General features: G+C 37.3%; 1 protein-coding gene across 1 annotated transcript in view; it reads left to right on the top strand.

Moving 5' to 3' along the window:
* LOC121982136 (sodium/hydrogen exchanger 2-like) overlaps positions 1–25,725 on the top strand; it is a 30,671-nt gene extending 4,946 nt beyond the window's left edge. The window contains exons 3-14 of the mRNA XM_042535050.1: positions 12,767–12,864; positions 16,782–16,841; positions 16,952–16,998; positions 17,081–17,275; positions 17,351–17,397; positions 17,675–17,741; positions 17,837–17,937; positions 18,042–18,143; positions 23,305–23,440; positions 23,529–23,591; positions 24,137–24,220; positions 25,022–25,725. Of these exons, the coding sequence (XP_042390984.1) occupies positions 12,767–12,864; positions 16,782–16,841; positions 16,952–16,998; positions 17,081–17,275; positions 17,351–17,397; positions 17,675–17,741; positions 17,837–17,937; positions 18,042–18,143; positions 23,305–23,440; positions 23,529–23,591; positions 24,137–24,220; positions 25,022–25,357 (1,336 nt within the window). The 3' untranslated portion in view covers positions 25,358–25,725. The remainder of the gene's footprint in view (positions 1–12,766; positions 12,865–16,781; positions 16,842–16,951; positions 16,999–17,080; positions 17,276–17,350; positions 17,398–17,674; positions 17,742–17,836; positions 17,938–18,041; positions 18,144–23,304; positions 23,441–23,528; positions 23,592–24,136; positions 24,221–25,021) is intronic.
* The last annotated feature ends 444 nt before the right edge of the window (positions 25,726–26,169 follow it).

Below are 26,169 nucleotides of genomic sequence, written 5' to 3' on the forward strand. Positions count from 1 at the left end.
ATGCATTCTTCAAGAATTAACATGTCCTAAACGAAAATGTCACAAATTAAATGAATCAACCATATAAACAGAAGCAACAATTTTATTTATATGCATTTTAAACATTCCATTATACACAAATCCTTTGCCAACAAATACACCTCCTTTAAGGATGATTACAAAACAGATTCAATGACAATTTTGAAGCCACACTTGCTAAGTATGCTTTCAGAAATAAGTTTCCTCCTAACTTCAGGAACATGATACACATTAGTCAACGTGTCTTCCGTGAACTCCAATTTGATGGTACCAATTCCTTTGACGATTGTCGTAGAGTGGTCCCCATATAGATAATTATCTTTTCTTCAACTGGTGAATAGGTAGAGAATTAGTTTCTATTAATACAAATGTGCTTTGTAGCACCGGTATCAATTCACCAATCTTGGGAATCATCAACGAAACATGCCTCTATGATCATAGCCACATACTCATACCTTCCCACCTTATTTTGTTTCTTTAAGATACTACATTCTCTTTTGTAGTGCCCTGGTTTACCACAATGATGACGGTTATCTTTTCTTTTTTGGTTCCTAGAGTTATATTTCTTGTCATCAACTTTCCTCTTTTTATTTTTAGAGGAGTTACCATTATTATTGTTCCTTGGATTTTTGATTTCCTCCACCATAAACACCTTAGAGGACTATTCCTTCGAATTGTTAGTGCAAAAATCTTTCTCAATACGAAGATGGCTAGCCAATTCATCTAGAGACAAATCCTCCTTTTTATGCTTAAGATTATTTTTATAATATTTCCATGAATTAGAAAGTTTGTCAATCGCCAAAGACACAACAATAGATTCATCCATATGCATTTCATGTTATGAAAATTGAGTATAAACATGGAATTGCTCAATAATTTTTCTAATGTCGACCATGCGATATTGGAAAAATTTGGAACCAGAAATTTCTTGCTTATAGCATCTTCAAATTGATACTTAGCTTCAAGTGAGTCTTATATTTCCTTTGTGGTTTCCTTGTTGTAGTATTGGTTGAATAAAGCATCAAACATTGCATTGCAAATATGCCCCTTGCACGCATAATCGTCTTGATCCCATTTTTGTCTTGCCCTTGTTTGTACTACAGTTTCATTTCTTTTTCTGCTGGTTTCGATGCCGTAAGAGCATACACCACATTTAATAAAGTGAGTAGGAAATGCAATTTCTTTTGCGAACGCCGTAAGTTTTCTCCATTGAACCTTTTAAACTTGACAAAATCTATAGCAAAGTTACGAAGTGAATTTTCTTGAGAAGTCATAAATAGTTTCTTAAGATTGTTGGTGGGAAATCTTGGTTGAATATGCTTCTGTCACGTTGTTGCTGTCTTATGTTGCAGATTTTGCTTCTTCAATTCTGCCCTTATCAGAGAATTGATGCCGTCGAGGAATTTCGTAATTCCTTCAATAAATTAGAGAATGAATCCAAGGAGTGTACACTCGCTTTCCTTAAGAAACTGTTTGCTCCCACCACGGTGATGCACTCGGACTAAGCAAATGTTCCTCCAAGATACCATGGATTCCCTAATAATATTGTTTTCAAAGTGCACACTTGAAAACAACCCCGCATATCTTGGATTTATTCAAGATCGACAATTGAATATTTGTATATTGTTACAGCAATATAATAATATACAAACAACACTTGGAGTTTTATAATGTTCGAATCATTTTCTATGATAAGACATGTCTTTTGCATCACAACCGTTCGTTCATACATCAAAAGACACCAATACATGAAGGGACACAATTGAACAGACACAACACTGTTATGGTTCCTTTTCCTTCCATTCTTTTCCATTTTATGGAAATCACCAACAAACTTTCTCTTGATGCATAAACCTTTAGAAAGACTTTTCTTTTATAGAGAGCAAGTTTCACAAATAAAAATAAAAATTAAATTAAACTGAATTAGGTTTGTGATTTAGAGTTCTTTATATAAAGAAACATTAACAAATCCCTTAAAATATTTTAAATTCAAAAGAATATAATAGTAAATAAAACATTGCTTAATATTTTTACCATGCCATTAGTGAAGTGCTTTGACAAGCGTAAACTTTTACTTAGTACTAAAGCTTTGATTAGATTGAACAAGGTGAGCTAGGTCTTGAACTACACCCCTCTTGCCCCTACTTTACCTAAGGCACATATAATTTATGATGTAAAAGGTTGGTGCATAAATGATCTGTGTGCAATTAACTCTTTGATTTCCATAAGGACTAGGACAGTCCAGCTCCTAATTGTGATTCTATATAGCTACCCCATATAGAAGAGCCCCAACAAGAGATGTGTGGAGAAGTCACACCTCAAGGAAATTATTTTTGGGTCTCTGTCAAAAATTTTAAGAAACTCTTCTTATTTTAGTTCTATCTAAGATTACAACCAAATTACGCTATAGGAACATGTTGGGTTCATCGGGCCGCGAAAATCGCTTTTCGCGTCGCGAAAACCCCGAATCACCCAAGGCCAACGGATCCGTGCAAGAAAAATTCGAAAAACATACGAGTACGAGTTACAAAGACACTAGATCTACATGAAGAAGATCTTTACCCTTGATGCGCGCCCTACGCGAATCCCGCTCGTCCAAATGGTGCCGGATCTCAAGACCGTCAAGCGTACGGTCCTCTAGAAGTATCCATACGGACACACTAGATGGAGGTGACCAAAAACCAAGGTGTGCTAGCACCTATGTGGTTCGGCCAAGGAAGGAGGAGAGGGAGAGTGCAAGAAGAACTCTAGGAGGAGGAAGAAGGAATTACACCACTTGAATGAAAAATGAAATTCACATTCCAACACAAAGTGGCCGGCCACTCTAAAAAAAAACTCCCAAATTAATTGCATTAATTGCAATTAATATGAAGCCATTAAAGAGAATGGCTTTGTAACTTCCATGAGGTGGCACCCATGATGATGTGGAACATCATTATTGGTCCACCTAATGCCAACTCACCAATGAGGTGGCAAAAGGTCAAGTCAAAATTGACCTTTGGTCTTCCTTCTCAAGTCAAGTCAAACTTGAACCAATCTCTACCATGGTTGATCTAATCTAACCATTTGATTCGAGCCAACTTAATATAATGAATCTAATTCATTAAATTAAATTGATTCAATGAGTCAAAATCTAAATTAGACTCATTGAACACATGAATCAACTTGAGTCGAACTCAAGTTAGCCCAATTAGGATTACTCTTAATCCAATTTGATTCATCAAATGAATCTAATCCTCTTGGTTCATCATATGAACCTAATCTCCATCTAATTGTCCTAAGTGTGTGACCCTATAGGTTCTTGTAACGTTGGCAATGCCCTAAACCCATTTAGGAGCATAAGTAATGAGCGGTATCTAGCAACACATCATTACTACCCAAGTTACAAGAATGTCGAGATCCGACATCACCTTGTGACTACTAATTGTGACTCCTCACAATATATGACATTGTCCTTCTATCCTAGACATCTAGATTGATCAATATGAGGCATAGACCGTGTCATCCTCTAATCAATCTAAATCTTGAACTCCAAGTAGACTCACTCGATCAAATGAGCTCAACATCTAATGTTGACTCATTTGGGCATGGCCATGCACTTAGTGGTCTCACTCTATCAAGAATACCGATGTCGCTCCCGTCATATGGGAGGGATAGATCCCATCTACATCACTCACATCCCTCTGCATAATTCGTTATATACCCAGTAATCGCCTTTATAGTCCACCCAGTTACGGGTGACGATACCAAAATACATAACTCCTTATATAGGGATCCATGGTGACTTCGGTCGAAGGACTAATAGTCATACTAATAGCCACGTGAGAAAGTATATGACACTCATATAACGATCCACGATACTTTCTCGTGGCGGGTCATTCGATATCATTCTCTAACGTACCCATGTCGACGATATCTCATATCCACTTGAGATCAGTCATCGAGTGACCTACACGCTAGTCTTATTGTATTAACATTGTCCAGAATGTTAATACTCGACTAGGAATGATTTAGAGTAGTGTTCCTATATCATCTCACTATCGATTCAACTAATCGATTGATATAAGTATGAACCTTCTACTCGAGGACGCTATTATACTTAGTCTATTTGACACTAATACTGAATAAGTATAATAACCAAACAAATGCCTTTATTAATATACAAGAATATGATCTGATAAGAGTTCATACAATCACCAAATGATTGGCTCAGGGCTCTAACTAACAATCTCCCACTAGACTAGTGCCAATCATTATAGGCTCTGAGGCCTGACCTAGTGTGACCATCATGCTTCCTCTGTCATAGCCTTGGTCGAGGAATCTGCGATGTTAGCCTCTGTGGGTACTCTGAAATCTTCACATCTCCTCTATCGATAATCTCTCGAATGATGGAAGCGCCGTAGTATACGCTTGGTCCGCTGGTGTGAGCGAGGTTCGCTTGTGCTATAGATCCATTGTTGTCACGATAGAGCTAATGGTCAGCAATGCTGGGAACCACCCAAGTTCGATGATGAACTTGCGGATCAAACGCCTCCTTTCACGCTTCGATGCGTGATGTACTCGACCATTGTAGAATCAACTCGTATCTGCTTGAACTCTTCACCGGTGGCGCCACCATTAATCAAAATACGAATCCCGATTGCGATCTATAGTCATCCCGGTGGGTCCGGAAGCTAGCATCACCGTAACCCTTCAACTAGCTCATCATTGCCTCCATATATCAAGAAATATTCTTTAGTCCTTCTTAAGTACTTAAGAATATTCTTGACCGCTATCCATGACTTTCACCTGGATGGTATCTGCTCGTCACGCTCAAAGCATACGAGACATCGGTCGAGTACATAGCATGGCGTACGTGATCGATCCTATGGGAGGCGTAAGGGATCTGATCCACGGTCTCTCTCCTCTCTAAGAGGGACTTTGAGTCTTGAAGACTCACGCCGTATGACATCGGCATAAATCCCTTGGAGTTCTGCATGGCAAACCAAGGAGTACCTTGTCGATGTATGTACTCTGACAGGGCTAGCAATCTCTTAGATCTATCTCTATAGATCTGTATCCCTAGAATGCGGGATGCCTCACCTAAGTCCTTCATTGAGAAGCAACTCCCTAGCCAGTCTGACGCATAGGGATGTCCTTCCCGATGAGTAGTATGTCTCCCACATACAATATGAGGAATACAACTATATCCCCTACAACCTTCTTGTAGACACAAGGTTCATCTTCGTTCTTGATGAAACCAAACTGTTTGATTGCATCATCGAATCTAAGATTCCACTCCGAGAAGCTTGCTTTAGTCCATAAATGGACTGTCGACTGCATACTCTACTCTTATTTGTGGATCTAAAACCCTCGGGTTGTGTCGTATACGCATCCTCGAGTAGGTTTCATTCGAAACGCGGTTTGACATCCATTTGCCATATCTCGTAGTCATGGTTGCAATAGCAAGCGTGATCCGAATAGACTTAAACATCGCTTTGGAGAAAAGGTTTCATCATAGTCGATACCATGAATCTGCTTAAAACCTTTAGCTACCAAGCGACCCTTATAGATAAGTCCATCCGTATCGGTCTTTCTCTTAAAGACCCACTTACACCCGATGGGTTTTACCCATTCAAGTGGATCAACCAAAGTCCGTACTTGGTTGGTGTACATGGACTTCATTTCGGATCTCATGGCCTCTAGCCATTGCTCGGAATCTGGTCTCATCACGACTTCACGATGGGTGGTAGGCTCATCCTCTGAGCATAACGTCATCGTGATCGGATAAGAGAAATGAGTATCTCTCGGGTGACGACCCCTATCGGACTGCGAAGAGGTATGTCTACTTGAACGGTTGTTGTTCCTCAACTCCTTGTGGAACAACATCATCCATAACACTTTGTGGTTCCGGTTCAATTTGCATCAGTCTTATTGTTCGCATCTTGAACTTCTTCAAGATCGAGCGTGCTCCCACTAGTCTTTCAGAAACAAAGTCCCTTTCTAGAAAGACCCGATCTTTGCCACAACTATGTTGACTGGGAATGTAAATAATATCCTTAGTTTCCTTGGGATATCCATGAAATAGCACTTGTCGGTTGGGTCCTAATTTGTGCGAGACTTGGCGTCGACGTAAGCCTCACAACCCCAAATCCTCATGAAAGACACTGGCATCTCTCCCGTCCATATCCTATATGGTGTCTTTATCACGACCTTTGATGGAACTCGGTTGAGTATGAAAGCTGCCGTGTCTAGAGCGTATCCCCATAGATATGTCGGAAGATCTGTGTGACTCGGCATAGATCGTACCATATCTAATAAGGTACGATTCCTCCTTTCGGATACACCATTCCACCGTGGTGTTCCGGGAGGAGTGAGTTGAGATAAAATCCCACACTCCTAAGTAGTCACGAAACTCACGGCTTAAGTATTCACCACCTCGATCCGATCAAGTACCTTAATACTCTTGCCAAGACTTCGTTCTTGAATTCTTTGAACTTTCAAAGGATTCAGATTTATATGTAATACACATAACCATATCTCTTGAAGTCATCAAATGTGATGAAGTACCTATAACCGCCTCTAGCAATGACATTGAAAGAGCCACATACATCACTATGTATGAGTCCTAAAAATTAGTCGCTCTCTCGTGCCCACTAAAGGGAGTCTTGGTTATCTTGCCTCGTAGGCATGACTCGCGTATCTCATATGATTCAATCAAATGAGTCCAATGAACCATCCTTATGGAGTGGGATAGCGCTTATCGTTTATATGACTGGCGATGCAGATACGTTTGGTTCGTATCGTTTGACTTGAACCTCTTGGTACTAATGTTATAGATAGGGCTCTCAAGGTTTAGAATATAGAGTCCGTTTATTAGTGGTGCACTGATAGAACATATCTTTTAAATAAAGCGAACAACATTTGTCTTTTATTATAAAGAGTATCCTTTCTTGTCTAAACAAGAAACTGAAACTATGTTCTTAGTAAGAGCGGACATAACAACAATCATCTAAATTTAGTCCAAGGGCAAAGATAATGATAAGTTCCTACAGCAACGTGCTCCATTGCTTACTTGTAGGTCCACCTCGCCCTTTGCGAATGCTCTGCTACACTCCAACACAAATGTGAGAAGCACGTCCAATATCTAATACCCATGTGAAATAGATAGATTGACTTCATAACATATATACAAGGAGTCTCACTCCGCTTCTTCTTAAGATCTTCCAAGTATACCTTGCGGTTCCTCTTCCAGGTGCGGTCGACGCGGTGGGCGGTAGCATCCTGGCGACCCTCCTTTGGGCTTGATTTGCCTTTGCCCTTGGCAGGACTTTCCTTTGCCTTTGGGCTTGCCTTTGCCCTTATGTACGGACCGTGAATGGGCTAACCTTCTTAAGGTTAATCTCGGCAGTTCGTAACATACTACTCGGGCAGTGGCTTGTCGATCTCGTTCATGTTATAGTTGAGCGAATTGACTATAGCTATCCGGCAAGGATTGCAAGATTAAGTCGGTGGCCTCTTAGTGGGAACCCGTCTTTGAGGTTCTCTATGTACCCAATCATCTTGAGTACATAAGGACCTCCAGGAGTATCTCGTACATCAAACAATGCCTTAGAGATCTCAAATCTCTCATGCCTTGTCCCCGATATAGTTGGCGAAGATGCTCAACCATATCGTGGCGCTCATCAACTCGTGTTGCTCAAGCTCGAGTTCATGGTCGCGAGCATTAGACAAGACACATCTAATCGTCGTCTTGATGCTTCTTGTAAGCATCTTTGTCATCTCGCGTTGGCGGAGGAGCCTCCGGAATGGGCTGCTCCGAACGTGCTTCTTGGGTGAGAACTATTCTCAGGTTCCTGTACCAGTCCAGGAAGTTTGCTCCGTTGAGCTTGTCTTTCTCAAGGACAGATCGCAGGGAGAAGGAATTCGTGTTTGACGTCATGGTTATCTACAACAGAAAATTTGCAGAAATAAATATCATATTCTTTTAAAATCATTTAATTAGTCCTTTAATTAAATGATGCTCCCACTGAATTCTATAATTCTTGTGGGACAAGATCCACATCATACTAACCCTTGAGTTAGCTTTGGCTAATACGCCCAAGGCTTAGTATGATCGGTAGGTAACGATTATCAATTACATCTCTATGCAACTCTTGTTTATAAAATCAATATCCGCATTTATGTTAAAACTCGAGTTAGCTTTGGCTAATACGCCCGAGAGTTAATATAGATGTGATTTTGACCTATCTTTTCCAACCGTTGGAAGAATGCCTATAGTTGACTCGATCCAACCGAGTAACTAGGAATGCTCAATCTAATTGAGTTTGTATTCACCCATGCGTTGATAGGCGGGACTAAAATTGTCCCTCCGTACCCTACCAAGATAATATGTATTGCTCTGCTTTGACAGATTCAACAATACATGTGATCGAGGTAGTGATAGGTATCAGGGCACGGTTAGGCATTAGAGTTGAGTCGATTGAGATCTAATCTAATCGAAAAAGGATGCATCTTGTGCACGACTTAGATCTAATCTAATCGCAAGGGTACATCATGTGCACGACTTAGATCTAATCTAATCGTAAGGCACTAATTAATTAACTACTTATTAAATATGCATCACATACACAAGCAATTAATTAATCTATTTGTGATTTAGTCATGGCCCTACTACGATCTTCTCAAGCCAATGAGAAGATCGATTGGTCAACCTAGGGTCAACAGCTTCTCCAAGCTCCTCCCTTTGACCACCTTGTGTTGCTCGTGCCCGCCTCGGAACTCCGTCTTGTGTGGACCCTCCACCGCTCCAATTTGTACATTACAATTTGAAACTTGAGTTACATTCGAGTCTAAATCTAATTTACAACAAGAATATAAGAGAAGGCACGACGCGCAGGTCGCGAATAAATAAAACATACAACACGCGCAAACACATAACGGCACGCATGCCGTATTATGAATTACAACACAACCAATCATATTGGGTTTTTGGGCCATGACTATCACAAAATTAATATATAATTCAAAATTATATATTTTCATAATTTTTTATAATTTTAAAATTAATTTTTACAATTTTTTACGAGTAAAAATTTTCCAGCGGTCCCGTTTAGCGGTTTCGGGCGCAATCGCGGAACGGATCCCCTTGCGGGGCCCAGGGGCAGCGCCCCTACCCGCGATCTAACCATCGCGAGGGTTCCTTTGCGATCCAACAGCGCCTAAACCCGCTGTCCCAAAACGATTTGGGCCGAGACATTGCCGTTTCGGAAAAATCTTCCCGGCGGGTTCGTTTTTAGCGATTTCGGGTGCAACCGCGGAGCAAATCCCCTTGCGGGGTTAGGGGCAGTACCCCTACCCGCGATCTAACCATCGCGAGTTGCTCCTAAGCGATCTAATGGCACCCAAGCCCGCTGTCCCCAAAAATTTTGGGGCAAAACGAAGTCGTTTTGGAAAAATCATTCCGGTAGCCGAAGCCTACAAGTGCCGAGACACTTGTGCTTCGCTTCTACGGAAAAATTACCCATAAAAACTCGAAAATCATAATTTTACAGAAAATTACAGAAACTTTTAGTTTTCATAAAACCAAAAACAAACTCGTACAAGCCTTGCACGTGGCTCTGATACCACTGTTGGGTTCATCGGGCCGCGAAAACCGCTTTTCGCGTCGCGGAAACCCCGAATCACCCAAGGCCAACGGATCCGTGCAAGAAAAATTCGCAAAACATACGAGTACGAGTTACAAAGACACTAGATCTACATGAAGATCTTTACCCTTGATGCGCGCCCTATGCGAATCCCGCTCGTCCAAATGGTGCCGGATCTCAAGATCGTCAAGCGTACGGTCCTCTAGAAGTATCCACACGGACACACTAGATGGAGGTGACCAAAAACCAAGGTGTGCTAGCACCTATGTGGTTCGGCCAAGGAAGGAGGAGAGGGAGAGTGCAAGAAGAACTCTAGGAGGAGGAAGAAGGAATTACACCACTTGAATGAAAAATGAAATTCACATTCCAACACAAAGTGGCCGGCCACTCTAAAAAAAAACTCCCAAATTAATTGCATTAATTGCAATTAATATGAAGCCATTAAAGAGAATGGCTTTGTAACTTCCATGAGGTGGCACCCATGATGATGTGGAACATCATTATTGGTCCACCTAATGCCAACTCACCAATGAGGTGGCAAAAGGTCAAGTCAAAATTGATCTTTGGTCTTCCTTCTCAAGTCAAGTCAAACTTGACCCAATCTCTACCATGGTTGATCTAATCTAACCATTTGATTCGAGCCAACTTAATATAATGAATCTAATTCATTAAATTAAATTGATTCAATGAGTCAAAATCTAAATTAGACTCATTGAACACATGAATCAACTTGAGTCGAACTCAAGTTAGCCCAATTAGGATTACTCTTAATCCAATTTGATTCATCAAATGAATCTAATCCTCTTGGTTCATCATATGAACCTAATCTCCATCTAATTGTCCTAAGTGTGTGACCCTATAGGTTCTTGTAACGGTGGCAATGCCCTAAACCCATTTAGGAGCATAAGTAATGAGCGGTATCTAGCAACACATCATTACTACCCAAGTTACAAGAATGTCGAGATCCGACATCACCTTGTGACTACTAATTGTGACTCCTCACAATATGAGACATTGTCCTTCTATCCTAGACATCTAGATTGATCGATATGAGGCATGGTGTCATCCTCTAATCAATCTAAATCTTGAACTCCAGTAGACTCACTCGATCAAATGAGCTCGACATCTAATGTTGACTCATTTGGGCATAACCGCACTTAGTGGTCTCACTCTATCAAGAATACCGATGTCGCTCCGTCATATGGGAGGATAGATCCCATCTACATCACTCATCCCTCTGCATAATTGTTATATACCCAGAATCGCCTTTATAGTCCACCCGATTCTACGGGTGACGTTTGACGAAACCAAAGTACATAACTCCTTATGTAGGGATCCATGGTGATTTCAGGTCAAAGGACTAATAGTCATACTAATAGCCACATGAGAAAGTATATGACACTCATATAACGATCCATGATACCTTCTCATGGCGGGTCATTCAGTATACATTCTCTAATGCATACCCATGTGTCAGCTTGATATCTCTATATCCATGACTTGTGAGATCAAGTCATCGAGCTGACCTACATGCTAGTCTTATTGTATTAACATTGTCCCTGAATGTTAATACTTGACTAGGAATGATTTAGAGTAGTGTTCCCTATATCATCTCACTATCGATTCAACTAATCGATTGATATAGGTATGAACCTTCTACTAAAGGACGCTATTATACTTAGTCTATTTGGCACTAATACAAATAAATATAATAACCAAATAAATACCTTTATTAATATACAAGAATATGATACAATGAGTTCATACAATCATCAAATGATTGGCTCTAGGGCTCTAACTAACAGAACAAACATAGAAGCTCTTTTAATATGGAACTCATGCACATAGAGTTCATTTACAGGCATTTAATATATATACTCCCTAGGATATCCAATTAGCTTATTATCTCCTATCAAAGCGATGTAGTGGTCACCATAAGAGACCCCTCTTGGACAAATCCTATTCCCCTCAATTAATAGAGGATTTTAAACATTTAGTTGCTTCTATAGGTTAGTCTGTATAACCCTTAGTAAGGCCCTATGCCAGGACTTTAATCTTGTACTTTCACTTAAATAGGCAAACATTTTTTTCTATAGAAGTAAGAGATCAATATCATTAAACATTAACATATATAAGTAAAAATATCTGCTCAAATTGCATTTCCAATTGCTTGCCCTCAAATTTTATAGTTGTGTTATTAAAATATCACATACAAGAATCCCCACATTCCTATGATATAAAAAATTATTGTTCAAGGGTTTTAAACTGTAAAATGCTTATGTCTAATCATAGTTATCCATGATATATTTTCCAAAGTATTTTCAAAATAATGTGTGCAAGTTATTAACACTTTCATGCCTTATGGTGCATATAGGCTCTGTTCAATTTGTATTGAAGAACCATGCATTATAGTAGTTGATGATTATTAATCATATCTTTTTAAACACCTTTTAGTTTTTTAGTAATTAGTAAAAGTACTTTTGTATGCTGATAGTTCAGAATTTATATCATGGGCCTTTGTTTGGAATGATGGCAAAGGCAAAGCAAGACCATGCTGGGATAATTGTTTCATATAGCTTCAGTTTTATTATTTCATTTGTCTATTTGATTTTTAGGTTCCATATAGCCGATCCTACTTAGTGGGATAAAATTTGATTGTTGTTGTCATTGACTCATTGCCTATCTGAGTTTTATCAATTTCAATGAACGCCCTTCAATTTGTAATTGAATTTTGTATTATTGTTAAATGCTTGTTTTTCATGCCATCTTTCATAAAAAGTAAGGATGCCAATATTGGAAATGTTCTGTCGTCTCTTCTTCATATGCATCATGATCTCAACAACCATGCCACTTCATATTACTTGCCATCTTGATTTCATATTATTGTTAAAGTATGTTTTGATTTCATACTTTCTAAAAGGTAAATAGACATTCATAATGCTCTGTTGTGTTCTTCATTTACATGCCATCTAGAATCATGGTCTGAACACCTAACTACTGTAGCTGTTTATGCATCATTCTTGAATCATGTCCTCTATCTCTTGTGTGCAACTATATTCTACTAAACTATATCAATGGAAATGTCAAAACATTTTTGAGAAAACTTGCCTTTGATGGATCAGGTTCCAAGTAAAGAAAAAACAGTTCTTCCGCAACTTCATGACAATTATGCTGTTTGGTGCAGTAGGGACATTGATCTCCTTTGTCATAATTTCACTTGGTAAGGGTAACATATCTAAACACGCATTTATTACATACATGAGTTCTTATAATTTGCATGGTTTGTACTGTAAAGCAGAACTTTTTACTAGTAGAAAAGTTAATTCTGCCATCAACCATTTTGACATTGTGTCAATTTGTTAAAGTAGCTTCATATCTAAGTTATAAAATGTATCTTTGTCATATGCATTGATTTAGTTAGACAATTTCATGATTCTCGAGTTATTCCTCATTATGAATGACCATGAGGCACACCTTAAGGCACTATGAACATATTTTTATGGAGTAAGTTCTTTGATTGTTCTGATTCAACTGACCATGTGAGGTTGAAAATGCTCCCTCCTTGTTGGGTTAGGGAATTTATTATTCACAGATAGAAGTAACTAACGTTCATCAAATCCTCCCCATGTAAGATGGAGCTTTATTGTTTATGTAGGCTCTAGAACTTTCAGCAGGTGCAAGCCTTTGCCACTTTACCTCTAATTAAAAAATTTAGAGAGATTTGGATTAAGGAGCCAAATGTTATTGTCAAACATACAAGACATTCACGTGCATTCATTGCAAAATTTATTACATGGAAAAGGAAAATTTGCATAATGTAAAAGTATGAAAACGTGTAGTGAAGTTGGTAATGGAAAAGTCTTAAGACAAATTTCATAATCTAAGCTTTGCAAATTGTGCTTAGCAGTGCTAGACTTAGATTTAGGTGAACATTCGCAATGGTTGTGCAGATGTGCTTAGAGTTTCAATTCGGATTGCTGTTATTTGCTTCCAATTGGTTTGTTTGCAGTTCAATTGATTCAAACTAGTCCACTTTTTGAGCTTAGTTTGGGGGCTGATTATGGGTCAAACTTGAACTTACCGTGTGGTCACCTTTTATATCACCAAGTAGTCAACTTGATTTCATGATTGGGCTGAATTTAATCAACTTGATCAAGTGCAGATGTATATTTTTTCTATGTTCCATTCCAAATGGCATCATTTATTATAAGGTACGAATCCCAAAAGGAAGCATTTACATGTGACTTTTCATTAGTATTAACTCAACATCACCCCCCACCCACCCACACACACACAGTTTGATGCATCCACCAGGAGTCCAGGGCCACATTCATATGGTGTTTCATTTTTTTTTTTTCTTCCTATGCCATTTCTAGCAAAAAGCAGGGTAAGGTTGCGTATAATGGATCCTTCCTCGGGGCCCCGCATGGCGGGAGCTTCGTGCACCGGACTGTCCTTTTTTTTTTTTATGCCATTTCTGCTTCTTCTTCCATAGGTAGCTGACCACATGGGGCTTGCCCTCCTGTGCCGCATTGGATGTCAGCAAGGGGCTGGGCGAGATCCCTCGAAGGCGATATTTAAGTGTTTTTCTCGTCTGTTCCCTTGAGGGCAACGTCAGTGGCGAGGGCAAGAAAATGAGGGTGGCGAAGCCAATTGCCATCATGTAAGCTTGTGCTTGGGGCTATGTAGGAGATGGACAATAGCATTACGACACTGACGATGCTTCTTCTTCCTCACCCAACCAACGGATTGTGGATTATTTTCCTTTCTTTGGAACAATAGTTTTTTTTTCTTTTCACTTTGCTTCTTTTTTACCGATCGAGGTGCTGGCTAGATGTTCTCAAATTAAGCAATGACCAATATCAGATGGCGGTTGCAAGATAGTAAGCGTATGATGATTTGGGCTTTTCTTCTCCTTACACTTCCCACAAGAAAAGGGGCGATATGAATTTGTCCCTAGTCCCCACATAAATGACGCCAATGATGAGTGATAGTCTCTTTCATCTTCAATTAACTTTGCAACTAGTTTTTTACAGTGTTAATACTTAGCTTTTTTCACATTGATTTGCCCACATAAACAAAGCCCAAGAGTTAGACCCATCTTTTCCTTCATCAAGTGGGTGGAAGTATTTCACATAGGTTTGCTTATACTAGCATAGCTCATCATTTTTTCCTGATGTTACTCGGAAGTGGCCATGTGCATCATTACTGACCAAGCTTTTTTTGTTCTCGAGCAGACCTCTTGTCTAGTCACTTTTCTTCTTGTGCTCTCCATGAATTTGGGCAAGGATAAAATACTTAGTAATATGTATTTTTTTTATTTTGTTTTTTTCTCTCCTTGACAATTAGAGGGGAGAGCGAGGTAGAGCAAGGTTGACAATCTCTTGGGCATTTTCTACACCATAGGCAGCATAAAAAACATGGTGCGGTAGTAAAGCACTTAGGGGAACAATAAGGTAATCAGGGTTCAAATCTCAAATGAGATAATTACGGTTCGAATCCCAAATGAGACGAATATCCTAGAGGTCGACTTCTAAGTGTGCATAAGTTGTGCTCCGAATTTGCTCAGTAGGCGAACTAGGGGGAAGACTGTCTAGGATTGGTTTGGTGAATCATGAACACCTACAAAAAAAACATATTGGGATTATATTAAAATAAGAGCTTGATGATCTTCTTCTCAAGTTAGATCAACAAGGGGTTCTAATGGCTAGAGGAGATGTACGGAGGTAGCCTGGTCTCAAGTCCTCGTGGCATCCTTTGCAAGTAATAATGGACGATGATAAGAGCAATGATTTCAATGGAGGATGACATGGATGGTTAATGTTCCCCTCTTCAAAGGTTATGAGACTCAAAATCATCAAGAAATTGTTGGTGTCTTTGGCTTTGTGCGATGTCGTGTGACTTGAGGTTGTAGGATGCTACCACCCACATGGAGATGGATTGAGTAGAGGCCATGTCTTCCCTTAGCGAAATGAGGCAATATGCATTCTTGACCTTGCCTCCACAAAATGGGTGACAAATTGCCAAGGTATTGTTGGCAGGTTGGTTCTCAAGTGAAGGAGTGGGTGGGTGAAACTAGTCAGGTAGACCAAGATGGAGCAGATGATGTGACTGCTAGTGCCATGCTTGTGCAAGAACCTAGTCTCACACTTGATGTTGTCACTAGACCACAACCTTTCATCAAAGATGTGCCTATAATGAATGATTGTGTAGGTAATCCAATAGAACAGCATGCCAATTCTTGATGTTGTAGTTGGAGAAGCCGACGAAGTATTCAGCGATGAATGCAGGAGTACAGAGCTTAGGTTTCCTATGACTTGGAAAGGAGGAGGGAGAGACAAAGTGGATCTATTTATTATATTTTTACCTCCATTCTGTAGATGACAATGAAGTGGAGGAAGATTTTGCCACCAAGTCTTTTTTTTTTTCCTTCTGTTCTCTTTTGCTCTCTTCTCCCTTTTTTGACTCTTTTTTTTAATGAAATATGACATTATTAGTAAATTGTACATGCTGCTTTATCTAACGGAATTCATTGTCATATTTGATTCATAATATTTGGCAGATAATTATATGATTTCGTTGAAATTCTCCCTAATATTTGGTAAGTCTTTGATTTCTTTAGTTGGTGAATATTGGTGCTTGGTGTTTGGAGATGCATATCTAATCCAACTCTTGGATGGGTAGGTATAGATTTGATCAGAACTTATCAGCATCAATTTTAAATATAATTGGATTATTCAATTCTTCCAACTTGCATTGGCTTAACTTGATCTGTTCCCCACAGGATCTTGAGTGAATTTTTAACTTGTAGTCTGCACATAATCATATCTGCCCAAACTTTTTTGAATGTCAATAGACCAATTGATGCAACCAACCCAAATCTGAGTGTTTCTGAATATTAGGAAATGAATGTTTTGAGGCATCTTTATTTGTTGGCTTATTTTGTTGTCGCAAATGCAGTTAACTTGAAGTGATCCAATGGAACATTTGAGTTTATTTTACTTAATTGCTAATGTTGAATGAAAATCAGTTTATCCTATATGACTAGTCTATTTATAAATTTTAATTAACTGAAGTATTCTCTTGAATTATGAAAATGATGAATAATTTTCTTTGTTGATCTCTGTTCTCTTACAGGTGCCATAGAATTTTTCAGAAAAATGAATATAGGTGAATTGGACATTGGAGATTATCTTGGTAAATAACCTTGCAGTGTACTTTTGTTTGATTGTATACATGTTTTGTTTAATTCCACTTTTATGTTGCCACTAGTCTTCCCTTTTTGATGTCTTTTCTTGTTTATGCAGCTATCGGTGCAATCTTTTCTGCTACAGATTCTGTTTGCACTTTGCAGGTTATCAACTCTAGCATATTATATTATGTAAGTGACTTTGTTTTAGCTAACTGATGTTTGCAATTTATTACTTGAAAATCAGGTGCTCAATCAGGATGAGACACCTTTGCTTTATAGCTTGGTGTTTGGTGAAGGAGTTGTAAATGATGCTACATCAGTGGTGCTTTTTAATGCAATTCAGAAATTTGATCTAGTTCATGTTGACTTCACCGTAGTGTTGCAGTTTGTTGCAAACTTCTTTTATCTGTTTTTAGCAAGCACCTTACTTGGAGCAGTTGTAAGTTCTAACCCAATTTACTATGGATGTATTTATTATGTTATAGTTTTTCTGATATTTTAACTCGCTTTGCAGGCAGGATTGCTGAGTGCTTACATTATTAAGCAGTTGTATTTTGGAAGGTATGAAAAACATCAACCGTTTTTCTTCTAGTCTCTACATTTTCCTCATGTTTACTATCCTCTGTATAATGTAGCAGCACCATAAATAATTAAAGGACACTCATAGATCATACAGAACTACGAATAATATTGCAGCAGCATAGACCATTTAAGTTAAACTAAATGTCTGTGGTGTTTTTGTTTTCTGCAATTGATGTAAATGATAAAAATAAAGCATTTCAATTTTTTTTTTCCATTGATCTATCGTCTCTCACATTCGCTTTCGATTGCTATCCAGACATTCAACAGATCGTGAAGTTGCTCTTATGATACTTATGGCTTATCTTTCTTATATGCTGGCTGAAGTAAGTTTGTTTCTCATTTCACCGAACATGTCTTATGCTGAATTTGTTTGTGATAAGATTTAGCTCATCAATTGTAAATTAATTTGTCATTGCAGTTGCTGGATTTTAGTGGTATTCTTACTGTCTTCTTTTGTGGAATAGTAATGTCACACTATACCTGGCATAATGTAACGGAGAGCTCTAGGGTCACTACAAAGTATATGATTTTTGTGCTTCTTCTATCAGCACAAGTTGCTTTAACTTGTTTCTTGATCAATCTTGTATCAGTCAGTTTGAGCTCTTTCTTGGTTGTCTTTTCAGGCATGCCTTTGCAACATTGTCATTTATTGCTGAAATTTTCCTTTTCCTTTATGTTGGAACCGATGCATTAGACATTGAGAAGTGGAAATTTGTCAGTGACAGGTTTGTTATATTTTGATCATGTTTTGTATATGTGCTATAACTGATTACAAAAACCAAAAGTGTGCATGAATATTACTACCTTCTTTTGACTATTTTGTTATTTATGTCTCAATTTGATATTGTTGTATGGTAATCTATAATTTATTTTAAAGAAATTTCATTATCTGTGGCGAAAGGTGATAATGCTTATCCCAAGCGGCCAATATCGTCGTCCCCCAGCTAGATACAACCATACAGGGGTTCGTCTAGCAACAATAACGCATGTAGTGGGGTGAGGTAACTCATGGGGCTTCCGCACCCATCGGGAATTGACCTAGACTTATCTGTGGCAACATCACTGCATGAACCATCTGCGCCAGCCCGTGGGGGCAAAGAATTTCATTATCAATTTCGCATGTTGTGGATCCATTGAAATCACTAGGTTTTCACGATTAATGTACTGTAAATTTAAAACCAGAAAGTTGGTCTTAGAAACATTTTAATCTAAATTAGAAATATATATTTTTTTAAAGTTCTAGATTCTGTAAAAGAGATCCTCTTGCATATGAGAATAAGTTAGCTAAGATGATTCTAAAGTGGTACTTCTCTTATTAGGACTGTAGGATAATTTGGTAGAACTTTAATTTAATTATTTTATTTTCTAATTTATAAGTTAGTTTATTTTTAATTTAATCAGGTCTTTAGGTATAGGGTTATTTCTTTATTTGAATGTTTTTAGTTTGTTTTCAATTTTGTTAGGGTTCAAATCCTTAAAAAAGACACTAACCCACTTTATCTTTGCATAATAAAGTTTTCTCTTTGTGAGATTTCTTTCCTCTGTGAATATTTGTTCTTCATGCTACATCAAGTAGTATCAAACCTATATAAGTTTTTATTTGTGTTAGTGTTGAATCAATTTGATATGAGAATCAAATTCTTTCATGTTCAATACTCTTCCTTACCTACACCACTTCATCCTAATTCCTCCTTGTTGTTCCCTTCTTCCATTTCAATCCTTAAGTGCTTATCCACGAGAAGGCATCCCTGACCCACCTCGTCAGCCTTCATCACTAGTGTTTCTCTTCCTTTTCTCCAACCCTCTTGATGTCACCTCCCTCCTATTACCTCACCATCATATTGCATGCCCATCATCCCTTACCATCACCTTTTTTGTTTTTTCTTGTTCTCACCATCTCCATATGCTACAAGCCATTTAGGCCACCAAATACTTTCCCCGTCCTCACGGTTTGTTAACACAATGATCTACTCACAAAGACACACATGCCCTTGTTCTCTCTCATTTCTCACCAACCATCATGTTCTTGCATGCAAATCTTGCCTCTTTCTTCCAATCGTGGGTTGCTTTTGCATCACAACACCTTCATACGCTAAAGCCATTCACCTCCATCCCTATCAAACTTCATCCCTCCTTTAGCCGTCACCTTTTTTTACTAGTTGTCTTCCTATTGCCTACTGACTACTCCATCTGCCACAACAAATCAACAAGCAATTCATTGCTGTGCTCTTCCTTCTATAAGCATGCCTCCTTTTGTCTGCACCATATAATCATGTTGGGTTCTTGACCTGCCACCATAAGGAAGAAAGCATATGATTTCTTCATGGCATAGGAGGCTTCTCAGTTATTGATACTCTAAAATCTATTTCGTGGATCTCACTTGTTGAAAAAACCAAAATGAAGTTATTAAGTGAGAACCCATAGAGTTATCAAATGGGTAAAGTCGGCCGCAACTAGACTTGACTTGGCATGACATAAGTCATGTCATACCAAACCCGAGCCCTAAATTGGTTCAGGTTGAGTGACACCTATGCAACCCATGTGTTGGGTTATTGGGTTGGGCATGATGTGGTTCCATGCTGTGCTTGCCTGACAAGAACCTTGGTTGAATTTGGCCCATATCTTTTTTCAACCAAATTATAATTTATAGTAATATTTAATTATAAATATTTTTTTAACTTGAAATATTAAATATTTTAATTAATATTTAACAATATTATTATTTTTAATAATAATAAATTAATAATTTTAATTTTAGGTGTTTTTATTATTTTTCATAATTAAAATTAATCGGGCCTAGGCCATGCTGGTTACACGATTGCCCCTAGCTAAGGCTCCGGCCAAGTCATGGTTCTTTCACTTTAGTTTTTCACATTACTTAAATTTGAAATTTTTCACACTTTAGTTTTACATCTCAATGTTGCTTAGATTGATATGATTAGAGGAAATACAGTCATTGCTACTGCATGTATGAATGATGTAGCTTTTAGGAAGGTTATTAAACCAATCACACTTATGAAGAGGACGAGCTTAGATTAATGAAAATCAGAGCGAACTATATGAATAGTTTTAATGAATATTGTCCCCAATACATATATAACTCATGGATAACAGACACCCTAGCTTATAATCCCGTACCCCTATGTCTAGAGACGAATTAGATCACTTCCCTTCCTCAATACCCAGAATCAATATAGGCGTAGACGTGACAGGGAGGATGCCATTAGTTTTGAATGAAATTGTGCCGTAATAGTTTTTTCCATTAGTTAATTGAGATAAAAAAAAGTTATGCTGATTGGTATGCTATGACCTCTACTAAGCCAGCATGATTGAGCAAATGAAAGCTCTTTAGAGCAGCTTAAAATTTTTGGCAAGTGCTCAAATCAACCTAGCCCAATATGGACAACCATTTATCGAACATTGGCCTGAAAAGAGTGTAAATTCATAGAAAGATACATTCCAAAACATTTTGCTGATGAACAATACTATAAATGGATAAGTCTAAAAATTCATACTTTGTGTTGCATAATACTAATCTCAATTTGAATAATTGCACAAGCATTGTCATATTAGGGAAAATCTAGGTGCACCCTTGTTCAAAATGATGATCTTAGGCAAAAAATTCAGATAGAAGGTATATTATCTTCACTTACTAGGTGAGGCATGTCATAAAACTATCAAAACTGAAGATTGTTTTAAGCATATGAAATCCTACTATAAAGAAATATAGGGAATACTACTCTACACTTTAAATAACACATACCAAAGACACAAGTTGTAGCCTCAAGTTGAAAAAAAAGTAAATTATGTACTTTAGAGGCAATAGTTGTAGCCTCTGGTTTACTTAAATCCCAATAAACTTTGGTTGATGCATACAGTTTATCTCTAAATGCATCCTTTGTTATTTTAAAAGCATGCCTATAAATTTTAATGGGATTTTGGTAGTCTCACCCAGCGGTCTTTTTCTTGATAATAATGAACCATTAATTGAACCACAAGACCTAAACATTAGACCCCTGATGAATTAACCCTAGAGAAGATCCAAATGATTTAGGATTTATTCTAGAAGATGCCCTTTGATGTTAAAAGATACCCTAATGATATGATCTTCAAAGAGTTTTTTTTTAACTTGACTTCTTTGAAAAACAATCAATATGTTGCTAACCATTACTTAGGTAGTAAATGGTTTGTAACCTAGAATATAGTGAATAGATATATAAATCATGGATATAAGACATCTATTTTATAATTAAGTATTTATTTCATTAGTAGACGTATTTATAACTCTAAAATTTGTTTGCTTAAGATACTTACTTTTCTTCTCTACTACTTAGCACGACATTGATATTTCTACTCATCTAGTATAAGGAGCATGCATCATTAATAGGAACAAAATTATACTGAATTATTATTATTTTATTATTACACTCATACCCTACATAGACTAAAAGAGCTTCATATAAATGCGTTCATTAATCTACGCAATCTCATAATCAGTATTCATTCCACTAATAGCCTGAGCAATAGTGATTTTAGTCAATGTTTATCTTACTTATCTAACCATTAGTTCAATTTTTTAATTTGTGGATTTGTTAATTTATTGGTAGACATTCAAACCTTCATTTTTACATGCAGACTTTGTTATAGATCATACTTCTTTGAATTTGGTACTGGTGACATAGTCTTTAGTATTAACATTTGCACACTGCAAGATTATTCTGGAGATGGGCATCTTGCTCCATAATTAGTTGTGGCATTTCTTATTTCCAGAGAGCAACTAAAACTGAAGAGAATAAAGTAGGCACAATTTCTCTAGAACTAGAAGAACCACAATACATCAATTTTTCATTCATTAGAAAGGTTGACAAAGGAGAGTTAATGAAAAAATCTTGCTAAACAAAGGCCATAAAATTTTTCCTTACATTCGGATACCATGACCCAAGAAAATGTAGATAACTTGCCTAGAATTGGTATCTCCTTGGTAGGAAAGAATAGTGCAAATTAAGAATTTAACTTCTAAAAGGATTATTTTGCTAATTCCTCTTGTCAAGGAGGATAGGTTATTTAAGGTAGTTTTAAATTGGTAATTGTCTTATTAGGATTGTAAAATTTTTGGGAGGGAACTTTAATTTAATTTGTTTATTTTCTAATTTTTAATTTAGTTTATTTTCTAGTTTGATTGATTTCTTTTAGATTTTATATTTTTCTTTCATTATATGTTCATTTGTTTGCAACTTTATTTGGCTTAGAGTATATAAAAAGGGATATCAAGCTTAAAAATGTTTGCATAACAAAATTTCATGTCAGTTTGGATTCTGTGACGTTTATTTCTTTGTGCGGATTGTTAATTCTTCATGTTACATCAAGTGGTATGAGAGCTTTAATTTACTTCCAGGCTATATTATCGTGTCTGAACATGTCATCAACCTAGTGTGTCATATCTATTTATTAAAAATTATATATACAAAGTTAAGGAAAATACCACCATCAGAGGAGACTGCAAACTGTATACTGAGTGAAGTCCAGGGGACACTAATAAAAATTTGTAATTTACTAATGATCCTCTTTCACTCTGTATGTATATGGATAAGTGCTTTATTGTGAATATCTATTAGCAATGCATCCTTGCATCAAATTCATATATTTGTATATAGAATGCTTTAGAATTGTTAATTTTGATCATGCTTAATTGTGATGATGTATTTTACTATAGTCTACATTATTTTGATACATTGTCTTATTTGCTTCAGTCCATTTGTTCAGTATCTATCTTTAGAAATGCTTAATCAGAGGCATTAATATATTGTCTGCAAATTTTGTCTGCATTGGTTTACTACTGCAATACACTTGATTCCTGGGTAACTTAATATTTGCACTGTCATACAGCCCTGGAAAATCCATTGGTGTGAGCTCAATTCTTCTAGGTTTGGTATTGGTCGGAAGAGCCGCCTTCATCTTTCCACTATGTTTAATTTCCAATTTTAAAAAACCTCAGAATCAAAAAATTTCCTTCAAGCAACAAGTGAGTTTTTCTTCAGTGCTTTCTCACTAAACTTATGTTTTGAACTTTCATTCTCGATCCTTTTTGAACATACATTACTTATCCACAGGTTATAATTTGGTGGGCTGGTCTTATGAGAGGCGCTGTGTCAATCGCACTTGCTTATAACAAGGTCATCATGACTAATGACCACTTTCTATAGAAGCAGCATTTTCTGTAGATTCATAATTATACTGACTATATCAGGCAATACTGTTTTTATGATTTTAGAACAAGTGATCTTCTATTGTTTTTCATTTTATGAAAGCAAAAGCAACTGCTATGGACAGCGGCTTAATCTGAATGATAGCTATAATACAAGAGAAAGTGATGGTTGAGGCATTGCTATATCTACATACTTTAATATTTGTGTTTATAATCATCTATCCATAAGTTTGTTATATCATATTTGAACCTGTTTGTGGGAAAATTAGATAACAACCTAGAATGAGGGGAAAACGGTACACTTCCTGTAGTCTTGTTTTAGTTGTGTTCTTGTCTCCTTTATTAGTTGGATGATGGTTGAGGGAATTTACATTACATTTACGACCACACACAGAGAAATACATGCATAGCATCCAAGTACTCTGTCATACAATTATTCGTGCCTCATACCATGCCACAATTGCTCATCAAACCTTTAATCTTTATGCTGACAAATTGTTGATGCTTTTTCAGTTCACCAAATCTGGCCATACTCAACAGCGTGGAAATGCTTTTATGATCACCAGTACCATCACAGTTGTTCTTTTCAGTACAATGGTAAGACTTCTGTTTCATGGTATTGTGGTACTAGTCACTACAATAGTGTGTCATAGCTCAATTGTGACACCATCTGTTTATTATAATAAGCATTAGGTTTTGCACTTAAGGAATATTACCATTCTCTCAAGTTAGTGCTAACTGATTACAAATTTCATTATTATTTTTTTTTTTTGGAATTTCTTCTGAAGGAGCTTGCCATTCTAATAGAATGCGATTATGATTGCTCATGTCAAAGTGAAAGTTCTATTGTACTTCTGCAATTTTGGTTTATGATTTCTCATTTCATTGGAGTTTTTATTGAGATTAGTAGTCATAAATTTATCTACGTACTTTTGGAGATGATTTTTGTGAGAATAGTATATCATGTTGAGCTGAATTGTTTTTTTGACTGTGTTAACAATATAAATATATGTATTAGTCCCTTTCCCATCAGTTCAAACTCTTGGGATAAATGGTTATCCAATCAACTTTAACATGCTATAGAAGAGAAGATCAAGAGTCTGAATCCCATCTATGTCAAACCAAAAGAAAAAAAATCTGCTTAAATTTTTATGAGTTGGGAGGTCTAGATCAATTAAGTTAAATACCCCACCCACCACCCACACATGAAGGGGGAGTGCTAAGAATATAGATATGTAAATTGATCCCTTTCCTTAAATGGTGAACACCAAGAAGATTTGAATTACCTTTCCTGAATGATTGTTGAAACCTATATCTCTGATTTTTACTATATTAAGTCACATCGTTTACTGTATTTTCTGCAATGGATTTTGTGCTGATATCTCCTTATTTTGCTAGGTGTTTGGTTTTATGACTAAGCCTCTTATTTACTTCTTGCTGCCTCCAAGCTCTAAACACCTCACCAGATCTCTCAGCATCTCTTCTGAGCCATCGAGTCCAAAGTCCTTCCTTGTTCAACTACTTGACAATGGACAAGGATCTGAGGTTGAAACTGTGCAACCTGTGCCTCGCCCAACAAGTCTTCGCATGCTTCTGACAGTACCAAGCCGCTCTGTTCACCATTACTGGCGCAAGTTTGATGACGCCTTCATGCGCCCAATGTTCGGTGGCCGAGGTTTTGTTCCATTTGTTCCTGGTTCACCTGTTGAGCGCACTGTCAATGCCTGGGAGTAAGCCTATAGCTAGAGGATCACCGTTGCTGGTGTTCATTTACTTGGTTCTTCAGGGAAGATGATCAGATGAAAACCAACTGTGGAATTTCTAGATTTATTGTGTGAAATCTAAACTTTAGCAGTAGAGCTTGTATATGGAGAAGTTCATGATATCGGAGTGAATCTCATCAGCACCTACTGTATTTATTTTGTACCATCATCTATTTTGTATCAACTTCTATTTAATCTGTAGAAGTGTGTATATTCATCACTCCAAAAGAAACTGACTCACATGGAGTTGTTTTCTTGTATGTTATACCTTTTTGTTAGTTGAGTTTCTGAAGCTGTAAACCTATGACTGTACTATGAGATTGGCAATCACTTACCTAAGTTTACTCGTGCGAAAAGTGGCTACTCCCTGCTCCATTTGTTTGTTCCTTTTATGTGTGCAGAGTGGATGAAAAAGAAAAACCTTCAGAAAAGTTCTCCTGAAAAGTTTCAAATGGTGATGCATTTGGGCCAAGAGGCTTATCTCTGGATCTTCTGTTTGTTAGGAGCGTTGAGACCTTTTATTTATTGGCTTATCCGATCCATCATGATCTATTAGAATTTCTCGTCTAGATTTACTCGGACTTTCTCCATCTGCCAACTCATAACTCTTGCTGAATTTTTTCTGTCAATGCCCATCAAACTTCTCTATCTGTCAAGAATCTGATTAACCTCAAGTTACTTAGATTATTTTCACTAACTGTTAGTTGCAATAACACGTATTTGATAATTGCACTCTTACAAATATATAAGTGATTCTGTCTTAAACGATCAAGTTGGACCAGC

Source organism: Zingiber officinale, chromosome 5A (assembly GCF_018446385.1).
Source record: "Zingiber officinale cultivar Zhangliang chromosome 5A, Zo_v1.1, whole genome shotgun sequence".
Taxonomy (NCBI): Eukaryota; Viridiplantae; Streptophyta; class Magnoliopsida; order Zingiberales; family Zingiberaceae; genus Zingiber; species Zingiber officinale.